We start from the raw sequence: 18,771 nt of genomic DNA, 5'->3' as shown, positions 1-18,771 counted from the left end.
TTCTTGAATGAAGTCGCGGATCGTAGGATGCAAAGCAGACGGTGGTTCCTGGACAGAAGATATCAGAGATGGCTGGCGGACGACCTCTGCGCGAACGAATTCCTGAATTTTTACGAAGAGAGCATCATGGTGTCGTCGTCTCCAAGGCTTGATAGAGAGTCGGCGGGCGGGATGGGACGTCGGGTGGGAAGCCGTTGCCTGCGCAACTCGTCGTAACTCTGGCAAAATTCTATCACTTCAGCTACAGTGTGAGGACTCTTCGATAATAACATTTGTAACGCGTCGTCCTGAATACCCTTCATTATATGTTATCTTCTCCTCCTCGGACATCGACGCATTCACCCGTTTGCAAAGGTCGACAATGTCCTCAATGTAGCTCGTGAAGTTTTCTCTGGCCTCTTGAGATCGTGTGCGCAAACGTTGTTCTGCACAAAGCTTCCTTACTGCAGGCCGACCGAAAACTTGGGTAAAGTTGGTCTTGAAGACCAACCACGAAGTGAGGTTGGCTTCATGGTATAGAAACCATAGTTTCGCAACGTCCGTAAGATAGAATGCGACGTTTCTTAACTTGGTAACGTCGTCCCTCTGGTTATGGGCACTCACTCGCTCATAAGACGAGATCCAATCTTCAACATCTTTGTCATCTGTGCCGTAGAAGATAGGGGGATCTCGCTGACGCAAGGCACCGGCACAAACCAAGGTGGCCGGCGCCATTGGAGGAGCTGGAGGGGTGCGTGCGTCGTCGGGCATGATGGGGGGTAGAGCGCGACTCCGAAGTTCCAGGGTGGTCGATACCCAGCACGTCCACCACTTACTAAGAGATTTATTAGCAACGGGCGCGAACGGGTAGCCGTCACAAGCGTTCGGCGAAAGACAGCAACCACGAGCTCATGCCGGTAGCGATGGTGCTGTGGCGTAGAGAGGCTACTCTTCTTCGTTACACCTGCAAAGTATTTACTAAGGTAATCGCAAATAAAATCAGGAACACCTTAGACTTCCGTCAAGCAAAGGACCAGGCAGGATTCCGTAAAGGTTACTCAAAAATAGACCATATTCACACTATCAGTCAGGCAATACAGAAATGCGCGGAATATCACCAACCATTATATATAGCTTTCATTGATTACGAGAAAGCATTTGATTCAGTCGAAACCTCTGCAGTAATGGAGGCATTACGGAATCAGGGTGTAGACGAGCCGTATGTAAAAATACTGAAAGATATATATAGCTGCTCCACAGCCACCGTAATCCTCCATAAAGAAAGCAACAAAATCCCAATAAAGAAAGGCGTCAGGCAGGGAGATACGATCTCTACAATGCAATTCACAGCGAGTTTACAGGAGATTTTCAGAGACCTGGATTGGGAAGAATTGGGGATAAGAGTTAATGGAGAATACCTTAGTAACTTGCGATTCGCTGATGATATTGCCTTGCTTAGTAAATCAGGGGACCAACTGCAATGCATGCTCACTCACTTGGAGAGGCAAAGCAGAAGTGTGGGTCTAACAATTATTCTGCAGAAAATTAAAGTAATGTTTAAAAGTGTCGCAAGAGCAGAGCAGTTTACGATAGGTAGCGAGGCACTGGAAGTGGTAAGGGAATACATCTACTTAGGACAGGTAGTGACTGCGGGTCCGGATCATGAGGCTGAAATAATCAGAAGAATAAGATTGGGCTTGGCTGCGTTTTGCAGGCATTCTCAGATTATGAACAGCAAGTTGTCATCATCCCTCAAGAGAAAAGTGTATAATAGCTGTTTCTTACCAGTACTCACGTACGGGGCAGAAAGCGGGAGGCTTACGAAAAGGGTTCTCCTCAAATTGAGGACGACGCAACGAGCTATGGAAAGAAGAATGATAGGTATAACGTTATGGGATAAGAAAAGCGCAGATTGGGTGAGGGAACAAACGTGAGTTAATGACATCTTAGGTGAAATTAAGAAACAAGTGGGCATGGGCAGGACATGTAATGAGGTGGGAAGATAACCGACGGTCATTAAGGGTTACGGACTGGATTCCAAGAGAAGGCAAGCGTAGCGGAGGGCGGCAGAAAGTTAGGTGTGCGGATGAGTATAAGAAGTTTGCCCGGACAACATGGCCACAATTAGTACATTACCGTCGTAGTTGGAAAAGTATGGGAGAGGCCTTTGCCCTGCAGTTGGCGTAGCCATGCTGATGATGATGACCTAGCGGCTGCGGTGACGCAGGCAGACCTCTAGCGGCCGCTCGAAATTTCATTTGCCTTTTTGTTTATGGGCAGCAGAATTGTTTTCTCGTAGATTCTAATTACGGTCTGAAGCTATCTTGTCCTCAGCATCTGTGTAAGTCATACTTTGCGGGTTTTCCGACACAGTTTACTCTCCAAAATTCAGTTAGTTCAATAAGCCCCTCATGCTTGGCGGCGATGCTATAACAATGAGGATGTATGCTGCACACACGCGCACGTGACTACTTGTGCACGCAATGTATCTGTGCGCCACGCTTGGGCGTGCTGCCTGTTGCAGCTGTCGCAGAGCGTCTGTTGCGATCATAACCGGCTTTATGCCAAACATTGATGATGGTGATGATTTACTGACACCCCGTTTGAAACGGGGCGGTGACAACTAATCACCCAGCCTGCTTTATCGTATCAGGCATGCTATAAACGCTTTTCATGAAGAGTTTTTGCATGTATTTCCTATATATCTTTTTTCCCTGGTTTCTTTACACCAATTCACTAAACGACTGTTATTTTTCTCTACTGCTGAACGGTTGACGCTACTGTCTACTTTAAACCCAAGCGCTTCTCGAAGGTCTTCCTTTACTATTGTTCTCGCTGGATGAATCCGTTCGCATTAAGTCAGAATATGCTGAGTGGCCTCCGGATTTTTGCTGCAGCATACACATGCCTCATCTAGTTTCGAATATTTGCTCCGGTATGATTTTATTCTTAGGTAACCAGCTAGGGCGTTCAATAGCAAGGCGCTGCCCTCCATGTTATCCTTCGGATTTTCGCTTCCCATTTCTTTTTTCTTATTCTGGTAAATCTTCATAGTCCTTTTTCTTTTCAGTCTTTACATCCAATTAACTGTCTGTATTTGTTCACTTCCTTTCTGATGATTCTTGGTTGTGGATCTACACTATCATTTACCCTGTACTTGGTTGTCAACTTTCTTGACCTCTTCCTCAATTTTGTGTCCGTTCGTTCCATTACAGAGACTTGCGCACATCAGCTGTCCATTTATTTTCATCCAGGTTACTGAGTCTTTCTTCAAAACTAATTTTGCTCCGTGCTTCTCTTGCCTTATCTTATACAACCTCAAATATATCTGCCCCGATACACATTGAACCAGCTACAGTTAGGTGCCAGGCCCCGCAGCACCAATGCTATGCCCGGGGATGCTAGGCGAAGAAAGCTTTCCTTGAAAAAGGTGGCTCAGTGCGCGTTGCGCTGCCCCCGATCGGCGACGTATTCAGGTAAAGCGTGAAGCGACTCTCCGTCACTGGTAAATACGAGTGCAGGAACGAGAAACAGCAGTTGCAACACCCTGCGACCCTTTGTAATTTAAAATGAAGCCTTTCAGACCTTGTAGACACAGGGTCTAAAAGGCATCTTGCTGAATTTGAAATGGTCGTAGGGTGGTGCAGCTGCTGTGTCTTGCCCCCTTACTCTTATTTACCAGTGATCCTGATAGTTTTAAATAGGATGACTGAGGTGGTACTTCGTCGTTCTGAATAAAGACATGCCTTTGCTAGATGAAAGAAAGAGTCATATTTTCCGCCAGCCAGACTTAGCATTTGGAGCGGTTAGATAAAGTCCTCAAGTGTCTCGCGTGCGCTTGCATTCAGTCGCCAAGAATAGCCGATTTGCATAACAACCATTAGGAAGCACTGTCGCGTTAGTAGCATCGCCATAATCAGCCATACCCTGACAATGTTCTTGATCTCCTATAACTTCCTCGTCTACGCAATCACAAATACGTTACTTTTTTTTACATGCGTGGTATTAGCGGCGATTTCTTCATGTTTTCTGTAGGCTAGCTGTACCACTTCCAATGGTCTCGGCGTCCATCATAACGTTCCTGTGGCCTCCGGGATTTAACATGACCTTTGGGACTTTAAAATCAATTCTAACATCCCGTCCTCTGCCATTTGTTTGAGTCCCCTATATCTTTCATAACGTGTGGGGACATGGGATTCGCGTTGGTGTGAACGCATCCGGGGAGCAATTGGTCGCTTAAGCCAGCCAAACATGCTCCGCTGCTGAACAGACTGCACGCACTGCTGGAGTGCCAGGAAACAGAGTGTGAAAGAGAAAAAACTTTTTTTCTGAGTAGGAAACAGACACCACATCCAATTTTATCTAGCATTCTCCCTTTGTTAAGAGGCGCGGTTATACCAAAAATGCTGCGATGTTGCAATACACCCAGGCAATTTGAAGCATAGCCTTTCATGAGAGGGTTTGCTGCAACAGCAACATTAGTACAGCGCTTGTACTAATGCCTCCCTGCCCTTGTGCTTAGGGGCCCTGAAGACGCTGTATTGCGGTTTGAAAAATATTACAAATGCAGCAAATTATTATGTATGTTGTACTCTTAATATACTTAGCGCATATTCTGGTGTGTTTCCATGGCTTTGACAGTATCGCCGCGAACTTGTGTCGCTGGGGAGTCCGTGGTGTTAGGGAGGAGCATCGGTAGCTGTGTTCAAACGGTACTGATCGAAAGCAACAGTTGGCACAAGTTGGGTCATTTACAATGTAACACTGTATTTGCGGTACTTCAATGAAAATTTTTTATAGCAACTTGTGCCGCTGGCCATGTGCCATTCTTCAATAAAGCTGTTTGACGCCACCGTGGACAACCCGCTTTGTGCCACTGGGCGAATCGCCGCATTTCAATAAGCCTCCTCAACGCCAACCTTTGTCACTAAGTATGCGCCGTTCTTCAATGCACCCCTTATACGCCAACTTGCCCTTGCCTCACAGGGTATGTGCTGCCCTCCGTGACAAAAGAAAACCTTTCAAACTTCATGCGGTGCTTGGTGGAATCGAAGTCTAGTTATTTATGCAAGCGTACACTCGGGCGATGTTCTTGGGGGGGGGACGCGACGGTGAAGCCAGAATTACAGGCTGCCGGACTCCTCACTTCTCCATCACGCATTGGATGGATGGATGGATGCATGGATGCTCTAAGCATCCCCTTTGGAAAAGGGTTGTGAGTTGTCCTACCAAGCTCATGTTCCGGGCTCCACTCTCACACATTCGTGCTGACACGCTGCGCCATCTAGCCGAGGCGCTACCCGATGGGGCAGCGTGTCTGGATGAATGCGTTAGAAAAGGAGCCCAGTTGCATACAAGACTCATCCATGACGCGCTTTGATAGGAGTGATACAGTGGGTCACAATATTGCTTGAATGCTAACCACATTAACGTCAATTTTCATCGTGCGATGGTACGGCCTCTATTGCTTACCGTTGATTTTGTCATGCATTAGTCGAACATTTTATGATTATATTACGCGTAACCGCATGAACGGTCGTATTTTTATTAAATATGCTAAAGAAACATTCTACAGCAAACTTTTTAGGCCCTTTATTAGCTATTTTACATTCACCATTCATGTAGGATTCGCAAATCATTATCTTGGCCCTTGCACTTTTGGCGATATGTAGTTGTAGCTTGTAGCTCCATTAACATTCAATATTTAACACATCCGAGCACGACTCTCCTGTTTTTGTGTGCTCCATGCAGTTTCCTCGCCTGTTCGGCACGTCATTTATTTTGCCGGTGTGAGTCACCACATGGTCTATGTTGGTTGTCGTCGCCAAACAGCTTGACTGACCATCTCACGAACTGGACACTTCACTTACAATGACACATCTCTACAGTAACATACAAACCTGGCAAGAAACTCCGGGACGTCAATTTACTGCCCCATAGTCCACTGTAACGTGCCTTCGCGGCGTCCTCTATCTATGTGCCCCACCTCAGTGAGGCTGTGGCAGGATTGCACATCCTTTTCCTTCGCCGGTGGACATGTCAAGCAACACAACGCCAGATGCCATCGACCCGTATGAGGCAACCTGAACATCATTACGCTCATTGACGTCAAGAGTGGCGTTATGCAGCCACCGAACAAGCGCCTCCGAGGCCAATTCAACAACTTGTGTCTTGATGGTAAGGTACCGTACTGTAACATTTAACGCCACATCAGCAACAAGTGGGTTCCTTCCTATCGTCGTCCCGGCTTCCGGTCATCCAGTATTCTAAGCGACCTGCATGCTCTTGTCGGGCCTTTACACAACTGTAAGGAAATACGTTGCATCATATTCCTTGTATCCACAACATGACTGCTCATCATCCGCTGCCGCTGGTCTACTCCGTTTTCTCCGGTGCCACTCGGGACCGTCTGAATTTTTTCAGGACTGATCTATATGATCTCCTGATGTAGACTAAAACAAGCCAAGATTCGGTTGCAAAGGCTGTCAGTCATTTCACATGGTGCACTGAGATGTGCCTCTTTGTTCCGGTGCAACCTGTGAGATCGCAGGTTTGTGCCTCCACTTCGCGCTTTTGCGCAATGGAACACATCGCGTTTAGCTTCACAATGGTAGAACGACAATCTATTTCGGTCTTCTCGAATAAGTTTCTCGCGCCTGTGAGCACGCTTCCGCGCATAACCTGAAGGTTCTATCTACAGACAAACGGTCCACCAGAGCATGGCCACGGCGCGTTATTAGTCACAATAAACGTGTACTTACCAACCCTTTCAATTGGGATTATCTGTTTTCTGTGGTGACGGTTGTCCGCACAATGTCGTTTTACACACTGCCTGGTAGAGCTCCTTCCTTCTGTGTAAAATAACTCGTGCGACTGTATTTCAGGCCACCATTTTTCAATGTTCCTGCGTCATCCAGCTCGTTCTTTCCCTAAGCATTTGATATTTTTTCGCCCCTTGTCGTGAGATCATACTTGTACGTACGCAATAACGCGTAAATTATTAATCGCACATAATCGTACACTTTGGTAATTTTGATACTTACTGATTGAAGTTTTGACCAATTACCGGCCACTGTTTTCAATAACCAATAAAATGCAACTAGTAACGTTATCAATGAGACAATCTGTAACAGGTGATGAAAGTTCGAGAACCTTAATTTGGCAGAAAGCACAGTATAACAATTGAGATCCTGTTACAAAGCAGCTTTGCGGATACGCAAGTCTACACAAGCAAGCACGGCGTCTCAATATTTGTTTCCGCGTGTTACTGGCTCCAGCAGATGCCGGCCGACCAAAGGAACCGAAGTTGCCTTGCTGATATAGCAAAGGCCACTGAAGATGTTAATGCCACCATATCACCTACACACAATTTTTAGAGGCTTCCATTGGCCGAAACCGGTTTTTTTAAGGTTAAAGTAACAAAGAACGCTGCGCGTTACAGAGGATGAGGGTGCAGAGTAATAACAAGCTTGTGCTCAAGGTGAGCGTACGTTAGGACACCAGCCGGCCTTCTAGCCCGCACAGCGAGAGAGTTTTCAGGCCCCTGCTGATGTTATTACCGCCATAATCATCAATGTCATCATCAGTACATTTTTATGTGCAGTGCAAGACGAAGGCATCTCTCAGTGATCTCTAATTACCCTTGCCTTGCACTATCTGATTATAACTTGCCCCTGCAAATTCCTTTATCTCATGAAACCACCTAATTTCAAGCCGTCATCGGCTGTGCGTGGCTTCCTTTGGCAGACATTCTGTAACTCTAATGGCCCATGGGTTATTTGCCCTACTTATTACATGGTGTGCACAGATCTATTTTATTTCATATAGTGCACATTAGGACATCGGCGCTCGCCGTTTTCTCTCTGATCCTCATCGCTCTCTTTCCCTCTTCTAAAATTAGCTCTAGCACTTTTCGTTCCATCGCTCCTTGCGCGATCCATAACTTGTTCTCAGGCTTCTTTCTTAACGTCCAAGTTCCTGCCCTGTATGTTAGCACCAGTAAAATGCAATGATTGTACACGTTTTAACGACATTAGCAAGCTACCACTTAGGATGCGGTAATGTCTACCGTATGTATTTTAAGCCAGCTTTATTATTTTGTAACTTTCATGTTCGGGGTCCCCTTTATGTAACTAAGCTAGAGAAACGTACTTCTGTGCATTGTCTACAGGCTGACTCGCGACTATAAACTGTTGTTCCCTTCACAGGGTAATAAACATTATCGGTCTTTTCTATACTAATCCTCAGCCATACTTTTAGACTTTCTGGGTTGAAGTACTCAATCTTTTGTTGCAATTCACCCTTAGTGTTGCTGAACAGAAGAGTTTCATCTGCAAAGCAGAGGTTGTTATGTTCGACGTTGATCCTTACTCTATGCCTTCCCCGTCTAGTAGCTTGAATACTCATTCTAAGGTTGTAGTTAATTGCACTTGGGAGCATATTCAGTGGATTGAATAGCACTGCAGCCCCTAATGGAAGGGGAGCATTGGCCAATGCGGTGGTTCGACATGCGACGCGGCACAGGGGGCTAGAACTCTGATACCGCACAGGCCGCTACTGGTAGTTGAACCTGGCAACGTTTACCACGCGAGCCCATTCAATTGAGGCTAGCTTATTGGGGCTGTTTGAAATATATGAGGCATTGCCTGCGATATTATTGGCCTTAGTGAGGTTAGAAGTACTTGTGAGGATTACACATTGCTAGCTAACGGCCACTTAGAATCAAGTTTGCTAATTGAGTTCTTTAGAATGTTGGCTTCTTGGTTGTGATATTTCAGCGAAAACACAAGATACAAAGAAAGAAAGCGCAGAACACGAGCGTTGTGTTATGCACTTACTTTCTTTGTCCCTCTTGTTCACGCTGAAGTACCGCAACCGTGAATCTAACGGCCACGTATTCGGCTACAAGTCTCCCAGGTATTAGAGAACATGGGCTAGGATTTCTAATTCATAATTAGCTAGCGGAAGACATTACTGAATTCTGCAGCATTACTGAGAGGGTAGCAGTCATCGTAGAAAATACAAATTAAATAAAGTGCAAGCCTATGCTCTACTGACCCCTAGTCACGATCATGAAGAAATAGACCAGTTTTGTGAAGATGGTCGAATTAGCAATAGGAAAGTGCATAATCAGTATACTGCAGGCATGGAAGACTTCAATGCAAAACAGGAGAAACACAAGGCTAGAGGCAAAGTAATTGTCAACTATGTCATTGATTCTAGGAATAGTAAGCAGAAGCTTTGGTAGGATTCACGGAAAAGAATAGGCTCTGAATAATGAATGCTTTCGCCAAGAAGCGCAGTCACAGCAAGTGCACCTGGAAAAACCCTGATGGAGACACCAGAAATTAGATTTCATGGCATCTGCCCATTCCAGGATAGTGCATGATGTAGAAGTGTTAACTAGGGGCAAAGGCAGTGTCAATAGGTGAATGATATAGAACTCTCAATTTGAAGAGACAAATAAGAAAATAATTCAGCGTAGACGTAGTAGGAGCAAAAGCAGATGAATTGAAGCTGGTGCCCACAAACAAATATTGCCGCTAGGTGTAACGCGCCAGCGCTGAGACAGAAGTGACTGGAACGCGCGCTCGGCAAGAGGTGGGCGCTGAAGAAGAAGAAGTAGTACAGGCTGAGGACGCCGGCTTGAGTTCTGCATACGCCATCTTGTACAGCTGTCTGCCTCGCCAACGCCGGGTGCATCTTCATTTGTCTCTTCATGACAAAACTGGTCGAGGTGCGGGGTACGGCTCACCAGATGCCACAAACCCCTCCAGGTAGCAGGAGTACCAGCCCTATACTAGTGGACACCCCTGTTCACCGGACCAGCAGGAGAATCCGAGGATTGCCTCCGGAGCTTCATCATCGCTCCGCAACAACATCGACGCGCCCACGGACAAGTATGGAAGGAACATCGACGTCTCTTTCGACCATTATGCAAGGTACGGCCACAACGGCAACTCAGTACCTGTTGCAGAATCTCCGAGTGCCGAAAGTCTTCCACGGGGATATCTTCGAGGATGTAGAAGACTGGCGAGCCCAATTTGAGTGCGTTGCCGAGATAAACGAATGGAGTGACGCGGCGAAGTTGAGAAATGTCTACTTCAGCTTGGAGGACGGTGCTCGCACTTGGTACGAGAATCGAGCAGGGCTCCTCAAATCGTGGCTCGAGTTCCGGCGTGCCTTGCTGGAGACATACACCAATGCTGATTGCCGCGAACGATCCGAACGGGCTCTCCAATCCCGCATTCATCTGCCGAATGAAAGCCTGACGTCGTACGTATAGGATATGACGCGCCTCTTCCGTCGGGTGGGCCCTACCATGTCAGAGGAAAGGAAGCTACGCCACCTAATGCGGGGAGTTAAAGAACAGCTATTTGCTGGCCTGGTTCGAAGCCCGCCGAAGACCGTGGCTGAATTCTTAACCGAAGCCACGACGATGGAAAAGATGCTGCACCAGCGCTCAGCTTTCTATGAAAGGTAAATGAACACTACTTCGCCTTCGGACCAGCGCTCCGCTACGTATGACAGGCACGCGAATGCTGCTTCACTGACGGACGCAGTTGCCTTTGGGAACCTGGACGTTCTCCGAGACGTTATCCGCTCGGTAGTGCGTGATGAGCTTCAACGGCTCAGCTGCCCACCTCAGCCCACGCTGGGTTCCATTTCTGCCCTCGTGAGAAGTGAAGTGCAGCAAGTTATCCAAGCTCCCGTTCCAAGCAGCAATGCGCCACCTGTGACAACACAGTTGCAGCGGCCGTCGTATGCGGAAGTATTGGGGCGAGTCCCTGCCCGCGCTCCGACCCATTTCATCCCCGCCACGTCATACGCTGCGTCATACGTCCCGCCGCTGCCATCAGCGCAACCGATCCAAGGTATAGAGGATCGGCGCCCGCTCGAAAGGAAACCTGACGTCTGGCGTACCGCGGACAGAAGGCCTCTGTGTTATCACTGTGGAGAAGCCGGTCACTTATACCGCGAGTGCCCATACCGCCGCCTCGGACTGCAAGGATTTGCCGCGGATTCACCAAGGCCCAGATATGGCGAAAGGCCTAAGGCGATTGAAGAGTACCTGAGCCAGCAAGGTATGCCACTGTTCCCGCGGCGGCAGTCGCGCTCGACGTCCTCCAGGCGGTCTTCCCCACCTCCTAGAAGCCCTCCAATGACAGCGCAGGGACGATCGCCAAGCCCTCACCGGGAAAACTAAGAACAGCGACCTTCGGGGGCGAGGCCGCTGATAATCGCCCTTCCGGAGACCTCCCATCGACGCGAGCACGGTCTATTCAGAACGATTCAACGACGACAGCAGCCGAACTCAGCGACAGACTCTCGCTAGACATACCTGTTGTGCTTGATGGCCGCCCCGTTAGTGCGTTATTGGACACGGGTGCCGACTACTCAACCTTGTGCGGAAAACTAGCGACGGAACTCAGAAAAGTTATCATGCCTTGGTCTGGAACGCAAGTTCGCACTGCTGGCGGGCATATCGTAACACCGTTGGGCATTTGCACGGTCAGAGTACAAATTCGTGGGTGTACGTTTCCAGCCATCTGCATTATACTCCGCGATTGTTCTCCGGACCTCATCTTGGGCGTCGACTTTCTGCGAGAATATGGTGCCATTATAGACCTCCGGGAGCGCACAGTGACTTTTTCGACAGAGAGAGCAGCGAACATCCGCGACAAATGCCGACGTAACGCGCTTCGGGTTTACGCCGACAGTGTAACTGTACCACCACGCGCAAGTGTCCTGGTAGCGGTCGTATGCGACGATCTGCGCAGAAGCTGTTGCAGAGGGCAAGCAACTCCTCCCTTATGCTGACTCATGGTGTATGTGCAGCCCGCTGTCTCATTATGCTTCGAGGTGGAAATTCTGCGCTCCTCGTGACGAACTTCAGCCAGGAACATCGGCACCTGTTTCGTCGTACTACTATCGCTTTTGCTGAGCCCATAGCAGACGTTGCTGAATGCTTTGCGTCTATGACAAAGGACAACCCAGCTCAGACACTCAGCAATATCGACATCAATGCAGGCCTTTCGGAGGAAAAGCAAAAAGCGCTGCCCGAATTGCTACTTCGGTTTAAGGAGTGCGTCGCATCTTCTTCTAAGGTACGCCAAACGCCAATCACGAGACACCGAATAATCACGTATGACGATTCTCGTCTCATACGACAACTGCCTTATCGCGTATCGGCAAAAGAGCGCAACGTGATTAATGCACAAGTGAAAGAAATGCTTGAGGATGACGTCATACAACCATTCCAAAGCCCTTGGTCGTCGCCGGTTGTCCTTGTCAAAAAGAAAGACGGAACACTTCGGTCCTGTGTTGACTATAGAAAGTTGAATAACATCACAAAAAAAGACGTTTATCCCCTTCCGCAGATCGATGATTCGTTAGATCGACTGCGGCGAACCAGGTATTTTTCATCGATAGATTTGAAGAGTGGATATTGGCAAATCGAAGTTGACGAACGAGATCGCGAAAAAACTGCCTTTGTTAACCCGGATGGACTGTATGAATTTAAAGTACTTCCATTCGGCCTGTGTTCTGCACCGGTCACATTCCATAGAATGATGGACACTGTTCTGACGGGTCTGAAGTGGCACAGTTATTTAGTATACTTAGATGATGTCGTCGTGTTCACGGCGACCTTCGAAGAACATCTGGAGCGTTTGCAGGCGGTATTTGAGGCGCTCCGCTCCGCTAATCTCACACTAAAGCCAGAAAACTGTCACTTCGGTTACGAAGAGTTGAAGTTTCTCGGACATGTCGTGAACGCCGATGGCGTCCAGCCTGACCCAGACAAAACATCTGCTGTTGCTGCTTTTCCGACTCCTCGTGACAAGAAAGCAGTACGCCGCTTTCTCGGTCTGTGTGCGTAGTATCGTCACTTCATCGCTAACTTCTCCCGGATCGCCGAACCACTCATACGCCTCACGCGAGAAGATACACCCTTCGTTTGCACGGATGAGCAAGGCGCAGCTTTCACCGAGTTACGGCAGCGCCTGCAGGAATCACCCGTCCTCGCTCACTTTGACGAAGACGCTGACACCGAGGTACATACCGACGCAAGCAACATCGGTCTTGGCGCTGTACTCGTTCAACACCAGGAAGGCGTCGAGCGAGTCATCGCTTACGCCAGTCGCACCCTTTCACGCGCCGAAATCAACTACTCCACTTCCGAGAAAGAGTGTCTAGCAGTTGTGTGGGCCATAATGAAATTTCGGCGTTATCTATACGGTCGTCCTTTCAAGGTGGTGACAGACCACCATTCCTTGTGTTGGTTAGCCAACCTACGAGACCAGTCCGGACGATTTGCTCGATGGAGTCTCCGTCTGCAGGAGTTCGATGTTACCATCGTCTACAAATCGGGCCGCAAACACGAAGATACGGACACGTCGCGCGCTCCCGTCAAAACTTGTGACAAGGATATGGACGAAGATGGCGCATTCCTTGGGGCCCTCACCGCATCCGACCTGATCACACGGCAGCGCGAGGACGACCTCTCATCGATCACCTTGAAGGCAAGAATGTTACAATTGCACGACACATTTCTCGCAATCTATCGACCTTCTGCCTCCGAAAGAGTGTGTTCTACAAGAAAAACTCGAGTGCCAGCGACAAAGAGTATCTATTGGCCGTACCTGCCGCCCTCCGTGATGACATCCTGCTAGCCTGCCTTAATTAACCCACGTCTGGACACTTGGGATTTTCACGTACTCTTGCAAGAGTGCGCCAGACGTACTACTGGCCCAGACTTTCTACCACGGTGAAGCATTACGTGCAAAGCTGCCGTGAGTGTCAACGAAGGAAATCGCCGTCATTGAAACCCGGGGGGTTACTCCAACCCATCGCACCACCTAGCGAGCCGTTTGATCAAATCGGCATGGATCTTCTGGAACCCTTTCCCTTGTCAGCCAGCGAAAACAAGTGGATTATAGTCGCCACAGACTATCTAACATGCTACGCCGAGACGAAAGCTGTACAACGTGCCACGGCCTAGGAAGCTGCCCAGTTCTTCATCGATCAGATAGTCCTCAGACATGGTGCCCCATCATACGTCATCACCGACAGAGGAACTGCCTTTACAGCCCAACTGATAGAGGACATACTCGAGATGAGCTGCACGCAGCATCGCGAGGCCACTGCCTATCATCCGCAGACCAACGGACTGACGGAACGGCTAAACAAGACCATTGCTCACATGCTGTCTATGTATGTAGACGTCCAGCATAAAACATGGGATCAAGTCCCGCCGTACGTTACATTCGCGTACAACACCGCCATTCAGGAAACAACCCAATTCACACCGTTCCGTCTTGTCTACGGGCGCGAGGTCCAGACAACGCTAGACGCAATGCTCCCGCACGACACCGACGCATCACTTACTTTCGACGCCGAGCAACTTACTCAGCACGCAGAGGAAGCTCGTCAACTCGCGCGCATACACATCACCAAGCAGCAGAGTACAGACGCACGGCGCTACAACCTTCGACATCGGCAAGTTGAGTACCAGCCAGGTGACCAAGTCTGGGTGCGGACTCCAATCCGTCGCCAGGGCTTATCTGAGAAGCTGCTTAGTAGATACTTTGGACCTTACAAAGTTATACGCCGCGTTAGTGAAGTGAACTATGAGGTCATTCCCGACGGTGCCGCGTCGCCTCGGCGTCGACAGCACCACTCGGAGACAAAGCATGTTATACGCCTCAAACCGTATTTCGCGCGTTAAGGCGGCGCCAACCCGATCTCATACGACTTCCACACTTCCACTTTCTTTTAGCAAGCATCGTAGTTTAGTAAGCATCGGGGTCGATGCTTTTCTTTTGGCGGGGGAATAATGCCGCTAGGTGTAACGCGCCAGCGCTGAGAAAGAAGTGACTGGAACGCGCGCTCGGCTAGAGGTGGGCGCTAAAGAAGTAGTAGTAGAGGCTGAGGACGCCAGCTTGAGCTCTGTGTACGCCATCTTGTACAGCTGTCTGTCTCGCAGACGCCGGGTGCATCTTCCTTTGTCTTTTCGGGACAATATGCAGCTCTAGAACAGGATGTCGAACAGAAAACATAGAGATAATGAGTGCAACAGTGACTATATTGATTTTAGAAGCCGATATTGAATTCGGAAATAGGGCACAACGGCAACCAGCAAGCACTCTCTCCGTTGTAACACAGTACCTTATGAAGAAACGGCAAATCATGGAAGTGTCTAGATCAGATAGAATTCGCTGAACTGTGAAAGCTGATAAGCAAGAAATGTTTGAAATTATAGCGTACGAAAAATTGAGGAACCAGTAAACGAGAGGCGTAGCGGAAAATTAGTCATCAGAAAATTTTGCATCAAACAGGCCAAGATGTATGCAGTGAAAGACGAGCAGGGTAGCGTCATCAGCAATTTTCATGATGTAGTAAAAGCAGAAGAAAGCTCTACTGGCCTGCAGGGTGCCCATAGCAGCCACGCCACCTTCATTCGAAGTAGTAATTGATACGATACGCAGGCTGCTTTTGTAACTAACCATGAAGTAAGAAGAGCCTTGCAAGACAGGACTCGGTGAAAACGGCCGGAGATTATGGAACAACAGTTGCATTAATCAGAGATGGAGCAAATATCATACCTAAACAGCTTGCGGCCCTTTATACGCTGTGCCTCACAACTTGAAGTGTACCACAGAACTGGAACAATGCCAACATTATACTAATCCACATAAAGGGAGACGTTAAAGAATTGAAAAATAATAGGCCCGTTAGCTTCCTTCCAGTATTATAAATGCACGGCAAGATAATAATTGGCAATAGGATAATGGCAACACTTGACATCAGTCAACAAAGAGAAGAGGCTGGTTTCTGCACGGCATACTGTACAACGAATCACACCCATGTTATCAATCAGGTAATTGAGAGATGTTCAGAGTGCTATCAACCTCTCTATATGGCTTCCATAGACTACGAAAAGGCATTTCATTTAGTAGAGATACCAGTAGTCATAGAAGCATTACGTAATCAAGGAATACAGGGGGCATGCGTTAATATCTTCGCATACATCTTGAGATTCCACAGCTACCTTTACCACAGAATGAAGTATTTATCACAAAATGAGGGGAAATGAACTACGAACTATTGGAAAAGGAACATGGGATATGCAAATTCCGCAGGTGCTTTTTTCTGTACAATTACATTAACTTAACTGCGGCGGCGGATCTCTGCTTAGAATAGTATTCAGCCATCCACATGCAGGTCGCTGACTCCAGTCCTGCTACCTTTCCTCCTTCGCACCGTCCTGGCTTTGAATATGCGTGTCTCATGTTTAACAGCAATATTAGCTGGGGCGCGGCCACCGTTAATAGGGCTTTTTGGCTTTGCGCGAAAGCCTGCATACAAAATTTCGCACATCACCTAGTGTTCGTAAGGATACGCAATGTATGGAAAGCTACAGATGATGCATTGAAAGGGCCAGTTCAAATCGTTTCATTTTCGGTAAATGCGCAATGCAAACCATTGTCTGAATTAAGGTAACCTAAGGTATTGATTATTTTTATTATTTCCGCAGTTACTTTCGTGTGACAGTACTTAGTAAACGTAATAATTGCATTTTTATTGAAGTAAGTGTAATTGTTTTTTTTTTCTCAAGCGTGTACAATCTGGGTGAGCTAGCATAAGAGAATTCGGCTGCAGCTCAAGAAGAGCGGAACCTTCGCTGCAATGAACATCGCTGCGTTGCATTTTTCAGCTCAAGTGATGAAGTCTTGCTGTGGACTCCAGTTTGCGTACCTGGCTATTGAACGACATTACTTGTGATTTTTTTCTCATTTCAAAATAAACTTTTCTCCATTCTTTCCTTAGGCATCGGCAAGGTGGAATTTAGGCCGTGCACACTCATTGTAATAAACATGTGTCTCTGCCTGATTGGCTTAGGAATAGCCAAACGATCGTCACTAGGCGCGCCGCGTAATATTTAGGTCGCGGCTCGTAGCTCTTGCTTTGGATCGCTTAAGTTATTCGTAAGACTTTGTTCCGTGGAGGTCTCTGTCAAGATTCGTGGAATGCACTAGCAGAGCAAAAATAGCCAACGGTTTACTGGCAACGATATTCGTTAGCTGAATGCGTTACCATCGCCGTTGTGGATACCAATCAGGCCGACTTCAATCGGACGAACAGAGTGCACAGTCACATCTAGTACAACTGATCTTAGCATTTATCCACGAGAAACAGTCCATTGTCATACAGGCGCATTATTCAGAATTTACATGGCTACAGGTGCGATATATTGAACAAAATTTATTTGATTCATTCAAAGGAAAATTAACTAGGTACTTGTACCAAATGTTCACAAAAACAATTGATTCATCTAAAGTGCCCTTTTTCAACTTTACAACGAACTTTCCACGTTTTCTTCGAAACAAAAAACGAAGCGCATCAAGGCAGTACTTTTGATTGTGCTCGCTTGTGGTTAAACGGTTGTGCACCACTGAAATTTCTGTTAAACGACAGTTTTTGCGGTGCTCAGTTTAAATTGTGGAAGAAATTTTTCACAAAACAGGCACTTAGGTGCACTTTACAATATCAAATCTAAACTGAATCTTTTCTAATTATATTTAGAGGATGAAAGTGTTGTGCATTTTATTTAGGGCATATTTTGTGAGTCTTCAATCCGAATAATGCTCGGAAATATTTCTTGACCTTGCCTATGTGCTGGTGTATAATGTTTGTTTTGTGTGTTTCGTTTCATGCTTTCAGTGTGGTGAAAATAACTTGGGGAGCAGGTGTTCTCCAAACTGCCTATGTCGTGTCTTAAAGGTGGTTCATCCGCCTATATACTTATGCTTTGAGGAAGGCAAACCACTTCCGCTTGGATTCAAGGAATCCTGACGCACACATTCCTGTGGCTGTACTCGATAGCTGCATTTCAATTAAAACAAAGGTAAAGCTGAAATAAAACGTTCACCTATTTTGGATGACTGTTGAATTTTTTACAAATTTATGAAATAGGCTGGTGGGGCTGATACAGCGCTTCGTCATTGCTACAGAGGATTCCCAGATAAAAAGCAGTACAGGATAGTATTCCTAATCTATAACGACATGGCGGGCAACACTGATGAATTCCTAAGCAATAATTTGAGAGTAGTACTAGTATTAAATATAAATACGAGGTATGAAATACACGCAGTGCAAGCCTACGTTCCAAATTCTGTCACAATGATGAAGAAATAGAACAGTTTTAAGAAGATTTTGAAATAGCAATAAGAGAAGTGCAAACTCAGTATATTGTCGTCATGGGCAACTTCAATGCAAAAGTGAGGAAAAGCAGGTTGGTGAACACGCAATTGACAATCACGGCATCGATTCTAGTAACACTAGAGAAGGGGTGCTGGTAGAATTCGCGAAAAGAACCAAACTCCCAATAATGCAGAGTTTCTTCGGGAAGCGTATAAAAAAGTGGGCCTTGAAAAGCCCTAATGGAGAAATAAGAAATGCAATAAATTTCATACTTCCCTAAGAGAATGGATACCTGGGCTAGTTGGTATACTTGCATCTTTACATCATAAAAAAGGCACAAAGACAAGAACGAAGAAAGTGCACAGCACGAGGTGCTTTCTCGCAAGTGAAAAATTACGTGCTTTTAGAGTTTGAAGCACAAGATCCACCTGAGCGACTCAACAACCCGCTTTGAACACCACGCCCCGGACGACCAGCAACATGTTCGTTGCGACTTCTGCCGCTACGCGTTAGAGAGTTCTTATAGGCGGCACTATTGCTACGATGGGACTTGAACATGAAATGGCGGTTCGCTTTCCACCCATCCCG

At 47.1% G+C, this 18,771-nt stretch overlaps 1 protein-coding gene across 4 annotated transcripts in view; it reads left to right on the top strand.

Moving 5' to 3' along the window:
* The window catches only part of LOC142584114 (uncharacterized), a 147,705-nt gene extending 129,791 nt beyond the window's left edge, over positions 1-17,914 (top strand). For all 4 annotated transcript variants that reach the window (XM_075694294.1, XM_075694295.1, XM_075694292.1 and 1 more), the window contains one exon: positions 17,704-17,914. In XM_075694294.1, coding sequence (XP_075550409.1) covers positions 17,704-17,835 — 132 coding nt within the window. In that variant the 3' untranslated portion in view covers positions 17,836-17,914. The remainder of the gene's footprint in view (positions 1-17,703) is intronic.
* Positions 17,915-18,771: the final 857 nt, after the last annotated feature.

This window comes from Dermacentor variabilis, chromosome 6 (assembly GCF_050947875.1).
Source record: "Dermacentor variabilis isolate Ectoservices chromosome 6, ASM5094787v1, whole genome shotgun sequence".
Taxonomy (NCBI): domain Eukaryota; kingdom Metazoa; phylum Arthropoda; class Arachnida; order Ixodida; family Ixodidae; genus Dermacentor; species Dermacentor variabilis.
Note: the sequence above shows the minus strand (reverse complement) of the source record. Positions and strands in the feature narration are given on the sequence as shown.